Source organism: Perognathus longimembris, unplaced genomic scaffold (genome assembly GCF_023159225.1).
Source record: "Perognathus longimembris pacificus isolate PPM17 unplaced genomic scaffold, ASM2315922v1 HiC_scaffold_5349, whole genome shotgun sequence".
Lineage (NCBI taxonomy): Eukaryota > Metazoa > Chordata > Mammalia > Rodentia > Heteromyidae > Perognathus > Perognathus longimembris.
In genome coordinates, this window is record NW_025960766.1 from 1 (window position 1) to 8,494 (window position 8,494).

General features: G+C 62.5%; 2 protein-coding genes across 2 annotated transcripts; one reads left to right on the top strand and one right to left on the bottom strand.

The window, feature by feature from the left end:
- Window positions 1-13: 13 nt before the first annotated feature.
- LOC125345162 (major intrinsically disordered Notch2-binding receptor 1-like) lies at window positions 14-1,966 on the bottom strand (the record flags this gene model as incomplete). Its single annotated transcript, XM_048337388.1, is given in 3 exon segments — window positions 14-122; window positions 124-1,461; window positions 1,463-1,966. Coding segments are annotated over 3 exon segments (1,951 nt in total), but the record flags the coding sequence as incomplete, so codon positions are not given.
- Window positions 1,967-4,550: 2,584 nt separating this feature from the next.
- LOC125345164 (extensin-like) lies at window positions 4,551-5,219 on the top strand. Its single transcript, XM_048337390.1, has one exon. It carries the CDS (start codon window positions 4,551-4,553, stop codon window positions 5,217-5,219), a length of 669 nt encoding a protein of 222 aa, XP_048193347.1.
- The last annotated feature ends 3,275 nt before the right edge of the window (window positions 5,220-8,494 follow it).

Here is an 8,494-nt window from a genome sequence, read left to right on the forward strand (position 1 = left end):
GGCGGCCGGGGGCCCAGGCTCTTCTTCAGGGCCCGGACCCGCAGGCTCTCGCCGTGGCCGCCGCTGGCCTCGGAGCAGCACCAGTCGTCGCCGTCGGGCGGGGGCCCGCGGGCGCCGCGGCGGGGCGCGGAAGGCCCCGGGCGAGGTGCCGTCCTCCGACGGGACCTCGCTGGCCAGGGAGTTCAGGTCCACCTGCACGCTGAGCACGTCCGGCCGCTGCATCTTCTGGTCCAGCTTATTCAGCTTGCCCAGAACCTGGGAGATCTCCTCGCGGACGCCCGACAGCGACTCCAGCTTGCGCTCGATTTCGCCGATCCTCAGCACCAGTTGGCACACGCTGGTCTTGAGCTCCTCCTCGGAGGGGCGCGCGCGGTCCGGCCCGCGGCCATCCTCCCCCCGGCCGCCGGGGGCCCCGTCGGCGACCTGGGCGCGCGGGCGCTCGGGGGAGCTGTCGCCGTCCGACCGGTGGAGCTGCGACAGGGAGCCGGTGCTGTTGTAGCAGGAGGACTGGACCAGCCCCGAGTCGTCGAGGAACCGGAAGATGTCGCTGATGTCGTCGCTGACGCCCTCCGAGCTGTCGTCCGACGGCTTCCTGGCCAGCGGCTCGCCCGGGTCGGGCCGCCTCGGGGGCCGGGGCGCGGGCTGCTCCGTCTGGGTCCCCACGCTGCTGGTGTCCGAGCTGAGCTGCCGGCCCGCCCCACCGGCAGACTTGTCCTGGAACTTGGGGCCGGCTTCTCGGGGCCCCGGGTCCGGGGCGGTCGGCTTCTCCTTGGCGCCGGGCCCGCCGGGCTTCACCGCCGCCCTGTAGCCCGCGGGGAGGATCCGCTGCGGCTCCTCGGGCCCCAAGAAAGCGGGGCGCCCCTCGGGGGCCGAGAGGCCGGGGGTCTGGCTGCCGGAGCCGGGGAAGGGGGGCGTCGCCTCCGCGCCCTCGAAGCCGGGGCCGTCCTCCGCGGTGAGGCTCCAGCTCTTGGCGGGCCACGGGGTCTGCCTGCTGGGCCGCCCCGGGCCGCGCCGGGCGTCCCGGGCGCCGGGCGCCGGGGCGGTGGGGCCGAAGTAGGTGGAGGCCTGCAGGTCCTCCAGGCTCTCGTGCTTGGCGCGGCGCCGGCCGGGGCCGGGGGAGTAGCCGGGGCTCAGGTACGGGCCGGGGCCCGGCATCTCGAAGCTGTGGTTGAAGAAGGGCGCCCGGGGCGGCTCCTTGCGCCTGGGCGGCTCCGCCCCGCGGCCGGGCCGCCCCGCGGCCGGGGAGGCGGCCACCAGGAGCGGGAAGTCCCCCTGGAAGGCGCTCCTCTCCGGCCCACGGGGCGGCCCCAGGAAGGGCCCCTCGTCGTGGGGGAGGAAGGCGTCGCGCAGCGCCGGGCCGACGGGCGGGGAGTCCCGGTCGGAGACGGACTCTCCGTCGAGGTGCATGGGGAAGCGGGTCCTCTGCATCTCGCAGGGCGGGGGGCCGGCTCCGGGGAAGGGGGGCCCCGGCCGGCAGCCGGTCCAGGGAGGCGGCGCGGTGCTTGGCCTCCTTCCGGACCCCCAGCGAGAAGCCGGGCTCGGAGGCGGGCACGCACTCGGGGCGGTCGGCCTTCTGGCGCGCGGCGGGCCGCCTCGCGGGGAGCCCCCGGCCCAGGGGCCGCTCGCCGGGCTCGGCCGCCCCCTTCTGGCTCCCCTGCTGGCCCCCGCCGGCCGCCCCGCCCGCCTGGGCCAGGTGGAAGATGGCCACGATGTCGGCGGCCACCGCCAGCTTCGTGGCCCGCGGGCCCCCCGCGCAGGCCTCCCGGTCCTTGAAGAGCGAGGCCGGGAAGCCGGGGTCCAGGCAGGCCGTGTACAGGAGCGCGCCCCGCAGCCGGGCCAGCTGCGCCAGGTCCAGCCGGGCGCACAGCGACGCGCACAGCTCCTGGTAGTCGACCGTGCCCTGCTTGCGGTCCAGCTCTTCCAGGATCTTCTCCAGGAAGAGGGACGTCTCCTGCGTGGCCTCCATGGTCAGGGACTCGGGAAGCCGTGGGCTCCGGGGAACCGCCGGGCCGGCTACTGCAGGGACAAGGCCGGGAGGCAGGAGGAAGAGGTTAGACCCAGGCGTGGGGGCCGGGCCCTGCGCTCACAACCGGAATCCCATCCACGCCCCAGGCGGGGACCTGAGGGCCAGGGACCGAAGCCAGCCCTGGGCAGGGGAGTCTGCGAGAGGCTCCCACCTCCAATGAACACCCAAAAGGCAGACGTGGGCTGTGGCTCAAGTAAGAGCGCCAGCCTTGAGGAGAAAAACAAGACAACAACTCAGGCCCCGAGTTCAAATCGCAATGCAGGTAGATAAATAGATAGGTAGGTAGATAGAAAGACAGGTAAACGGACAAACAGAAAAGTGTGAGACATAACTGCATTAAAACACGTGGAGACCGACCTGCCCCTAGTAAGCTCTTAATGATGTACTGCTGAAAGCAAAAATGAAGGCGACTGTGGGCGTCACAAGCTCACAGTGGGTCAGCCCGGAGTTTCCTGCCTCCCGTTGCGCAGGATTTGAGCTCGGGCCCAGGTGAGCGCCGCTATCCGGACTCTGTCTCGCTGGTTCTCGTGCGTCCGGGCCCCGCTAGGACTGCACACGGCCTGTTTGAGGGCTGCCCCTTGCTCCTGGGCAGACGGCGCACGGTCCAGCCGGCAGCCACCACCTCGAGTGATGGAATCGTCTTCATGTGTCTGCCTATCATGGTCTAGAAATGCAGTTTTCCCACCTATCAGCGGGCACCATGAACACTTTACTGTATTTGCTTGCTGTCTGTCAGCAAGCCGTCTTGCTTTTTGAGCACTTTGAAGTAAATTGCAGACGTCTGTACATTTTCCCTCCCTCCAAATCTCACTGCACATACCACGATCCAAGTGGCAGCAGCGTGGCTTTTCTTTTCATATGAAATTGACCTACAATGAAGGATAAGACTGTGTGTGTGTGTGTGTGTGTGTGTACGCGTGCACGTGCGCGTGTACGCGAGCGCGGGTAGTAAAGGATTGAACTCAGAGCCTGAACGCTGTCCCTTAGCTTTTACTCACTCAAGGCTGGTGCTCTGCCACTTCAACCACAACTCCACGTCTAGCTTTTCGGTGGTTCATTGGAGATAAGAGTCTCACTTTCCCGCTAGGGCTGGCTTTGAGCCGCGGCCCTCGGGTCTCCAGCCTCCTGAGTAGCTGGGATGACAGGCGCGAGCCACGGGCACCAGGCGAGTGACTGATGGATTTTTCGCCCTGACTCAGTTCACGAAGGCGCAGCACATTTTCTGGGGGAAGCAGTATGCTGTCTTCCTGTTAAGGGGTCTCCATCACTAAGGGCCGTGGGCCCCCCTTCCCTGTGCCCTCCCACAGCCGTTAGCCCGGCGTCCCCCACAGAGGCCTGCACGGACAGCTGAGGCAGGCCTCTTTTCTTTTGTGTTTTATTTAGATCCCAGACCGGGGCTCCAACTCAGTCCCTGACGCCCTCCCTCCCGGGCCAGTGCCCCACCCATGGAGCCACACCTCCAACCCCAGCCTGCTTTTGTCCTTGACGGGTCCTAATCCTACCTGAACACATTCTTGGGGGACCCACTCCCCCCACGCACCCCGCTCTGCCGCAGCCTTCTATCCCCCTCAAATGAGCCGGGCAGCGGCGGCTCCCGCCTGTCATCCCAGCTACGCAGGAGCTGAGACCTGAGGATCACAGCGGGAAGCCAGCCTGGACAACAAAGTCTGTGAGGCTCTAATCTCCAACGCACCACTCAGAAAAATCCGGAAGTGCCAAGACCTGGGACGAGTGCGCGCACACGCACGCACACACACACACACACACACACATAACACTGAGGAGCCCTGGCCCCAGCCTCCGCCATTGCTCTGTCCTGGCTGACCTGAGGGAGTCCGGGGGCCTCTGCACGTCGAGGGTTCTGCAAGACTCCGGATGGGCCCCCGGTCCACGCGCCTCGCTGCCACCAAACTCGGGGTTCTTCAGGCAATTCTCGTGGAGGGCAGATCTGCCCAGCTCCCCTCACGTGAGCGTGCGGACGCGACGCTCAGCCATGTCCTCCCTCGGGGTCTAGGGAAGCCCTGATTGGACAGAGATGAAGGGAGTGGGAATCGGGGGGTTCTGTCTGTCCTGCCTTCCTCAGGACAGACAGACGCCACTCCCACAGCCAGCACTGGGTGCCACCAGCTGCTCCGCTCATGCCCCCTCCACACCGGCGACCGGCCTGTGGACGGCAGCCACGCCACCGTGGGGACAGGGCCACCGTGGGGACAGGGCCACCGTGGGGACAGGGCCACCGTGGGGACAGGGCCGTGATGGGGGCGGAGCCAGGGTGGGGACCAGGCCACCGTGGGGACAGGGCCGTGATGGGAGTGGAGCCAGGGCGGGGACGAGGCCACCGTGGGGACAGGGCCACCGTGGGGACAGGGCCACCGTGGGGACAGGGCCACCGTGGGGACAGGGCCATGATGGGAGCGGAGCCAGGGCGGGGACCAGGCCACCGTGGGGACAGGGCCACCGTGGGGACGAGGCCACGGCAGGGGCAGTGCCAGGACGGGGACAGTGCCACAATGGGGACATTACCATGCCGCTCCTGCCTCTGGGGTCACCATGCAGTGGGAGAGACACACCCGAAACAGCAGCAGGGCACAAGGACCACAGGCTGGTGTACCCACTGCCCAACCACTCCATGTCCATCGCTGACCACGGCCCGGCCAACCCCACGCCCGCTGCTGCCCACACAGAAGCCACGGCCACGGCCCAGCCAACCCCACGCCCGCTGCTGCCCACACAGAAGCCACGGCCACGGCCCAGCCAACCCCACGCCCGCTGCTGCCCACACAGAAGCCACGGCCACGGCCCAGCCAACCCCACGCCCGCTGCTGCCCACACAGAAGCCACGGCCACGGCCCAGCCAACCCCATGCCCGCTGCTGCCCACACAGAAGCCACGGCCACGGCCCAGCCAACCCCACGCCCGCTGCTGCCCACACAGAAGCCACGGCCACGGCCCAGCCAACCCCACGCCCGCTGCTGCCCACACAGAAGCCACGGCCACGGCCCAGCCAACCCCACGCCCGCTGCTGCCCACACACATGCCATGCCCACAGCGTAGCCAACCACGGCCCAGCCAACCCCACACCTGCTGCTGCCCCCACACAGCCACAGCCAAGGCCCACCTGACCACACCACCCTGCCGGTCCACACTCAAGCCCCGGCCACTGCCAGAGCCACTGCCACCCCCACACAAGTGAGAGCGGCCCAAGCACACGTGCACTCCTCACCCACTCCCAGCCCGGGTCACGTTCTGTAAGCTCACACACCCCTGAGTGCCCACAGCTGCCGTCCAGCCCCCCACCCCCCACTACCTACCCCCAAGTCACATCCAGCGCCCACTCCACCGGCACCAGGAAAGCCCTGCACGGCGGGGCTCACTGGAAGGTGGCACGAAGCGGACACACACCCTGAAGGTCCCTCTCCAGCGTGCATAAAGAGCAAACCGTCAGTCCCGGCCACAGGGCCTGCCGGTCCACTCTCAGTGTGCGGGCCCCGGGAGGCCCCGGGGCGGGGGTGGGACATGGGTGAGGGTGGGGTGCATCCGTCAGACGGGCCCCGCCCGGTGCCGGGTGCCGAGCGCACCGGGGCTTCCGCCCAGTGCCGGTGCTGCGTTACGAGCGCACACGGTTTGCACCCAGTCCGGCCCAAGCAAGAAAACGCCTCAGTTCTCCAGAGTGCCGGTGCTCTCGCCTGTAATCCCAGCCACTGGCAAGGCTGAGACCAGGATGGCGGAACATCCATGAGACCCTCATCTCCAACAAACCAGCACAAATGGAGAGGCAGGGGCTGGGAACGTGGCCTAGTGGTGGAGTGCCTGCCTCCCACCACGAAGCCCTGGGTTCGAGTCCTCAGCACCACATACACAGAGAAAGCCAGGAGTGGCGCTGTGGCTCAAGTGGCAGAGCGCTAGCCTTGAGCACAGAGAAGCGCAGGGACAGTGCTCGGGCCCTGAGTTCAAGCCCCAGAACTGGCAAAAAAAAATGTAGAAGCAGAAGAGTAGATCAAGCCATGGAGACCCCACCATGGGTGAAAAGGCCAAGCAGGAGCTTGAGCCCCAGAACCAACTAAAAATAAACAAATGATTTCAAAAGCAAAGCTTTCGCGCTCGTTTCTCAGCCAAAAAAGAAAATTTGACATGGCCACACTTCACGACAAACAAGCAGGAAAATGCAGTTACTTTGGCAGAGAGAGAGAGAGAGAGGAGAGAGAGAGAGAGAGAACCCAAACCTTTCTAAAGCATCAGTAAGCTTTGCACCTTTATCGCCCAGTGCTTTGCAAAGCAATCCATTTCCAGGGTTAACTTTGTTCTTTTCCTGTGCCAGGCCTGGGGCTGCTTGAATGCAGGGCCTGGGTGTTGTCCCTGAGCTCCCCCCCCCCCTTTTTTTTTGTGTACTGCCACTTGAACCATGGCCCCACTTCCATCTTCTTGGTGATAATTGGAGATAAGAGTCTCACGGATTTTCCTGCTCAGGCTAGATTTGAACTGTGAGCCTCAGATCTCAGCCTCCTGAGTGGCTGGGATGACAGGCATGAGCCGCTGGAGCCCAACAAGGTTTCCTTTATAATGAAGTTAGAATCTCCCTTCGCCCAGTGACATTACGCCAGGTATCGGAGGTGGAGCAGTGTAAAAATCCAGGCATCGCCGTGCCAACCTCGACATCTCCCCCTCCCCCCCCACACCCAGCATCCTCATCCGGGCAAGCATTCTCCACGCACCTGTTTGCAGGCACGCCCAGCGCGGGGCTCGGTGGACTCGGGGCCGCGTGGTCCTACGCACGGCTCAGCGGGCCGGCAGGAAGGACGGGCACAGGTGCGGGGCCGCTGGGCGCAGAGCGGCTTCCAGGCCTTCTCAAGCTGTACTGTGAGGCGCGATCCGGATGCCACCGGTGCTGGGGACAAACAGGCTGCTGTGTCATCCACTTAGCATTTAGGTACGGCTGGCGTGAGGAGGGTTCTACTTGCCTAAAGGGAGAGAGAATGAGCCGGGCCCCGGTGGCTCACGCCTGTCATCCCAGCTACGCAGGAGGCTGAGATCTGAGAGCTGGACTTGAAGCCAGCCCAGGCGGGAAAGTCCATAGGTGATATTTACCTCCAATGAACCCCAAAACACAGGACGGAAGCATACTTCAAGTAGTAACATGCTAGCATTAAGCAAAAGAGCTCAGGGACAACACCCAGGCCCCAAGTTCAAGCCCTAGTACCAGCACAGAGAGACAGACAGACAGACACAGAGACAGACAGACACAGAGAGACACAGACACAGATATGATTCAAGGATCTCATTTGATGTTCTTATTTTACATATAAGAAAATAGCTGGTGGCTCACACCTGTCATCCTAGCTACTCAGAAGACTGAGATCTGAGGATCTCAGTTCAAAGCCAGCTGAGCAGAAATTCTGTGAGACTCTTATTTCCAATTAATCACCAAAAAAGCCAGAAGTGAAGCTGTGGCTCAAGTGGTAGAATGCTATCCTAGAGAGAGAGAAAAATAAGAAACCTCAAGGACAGTGCTCAAGCCACCCTGATTTCAAGCCCCAGGACTGGCATCAAAAAAGAAAAAAGAAGAAGAGAAGAAAGAGGAGGAGGTGGTGGATGAGGAGGAAGAGGAGGGAGAAGAGGAGGAGGAGAAAAAGGGAAGGAAGGAAGGAAGGAAGGAAGGAAGGAAGGAAGGAAGGAAGGAAGGGAGAAACAGACTTGAAAAAATTAGTAACTTACCAAGGTCAATCAGTGAATTAAAAGCCTGCCTAAGATGCAAAGCTGACTATGTCTTTCGGTCTTTCTTTTCTCGAACCTTCTTTTTTAAATTTATCCTAAACATACAGGATAAGCACACACACACCCTCCAAGCAAACACTGGTTTGTCCACAGGAAAAGCTTGTCTGTGGGCATGAGCTTCCGATTAGCAGAGGAATCTGGAGTTGTTGCCAGTCAGTGTGAGAACAACACATCGGCATTTGGCAGGAACCCCGACAGGGCCTCCCTCTGCCTTCTCCTGGTCATCAAAGCCCATCTCTGCTGTAATCACCTCTCTTCCGGCCTTATATGTGTCAAGATTTGAGAAAGAGCTCATTTGAGGGGCAAGGGGTGAGAAACACCACACACACACACACACACACACACACGTACACACACACACACCCGCCCCAGCCAGTGTTGCATCAGAAATGTCTAAGGGTGAACATGGGTGAATCAGTAAGCACAAGAGCTTTTAAATGCTAGAAAAGTACATTCATTTGCCTCTAGGATTGGCCAGAAAATATGCTACTACACAAGTAAAATTCAAAAAGAACCTCACTCCAAGCACAGAAAAAGGCCTCTGTCTCTTTTCCAAGTATTTATGGCTAACTACAAACCCTCCCTTCCATTCATCAGAAATGCAAAGGAACTGTTGGATCCACGCTTTCCCTGGCAACTGCCATTTCTTTGCACATCCAGCCCCAGATTTACACACGTCTCGCAGACACACAACAA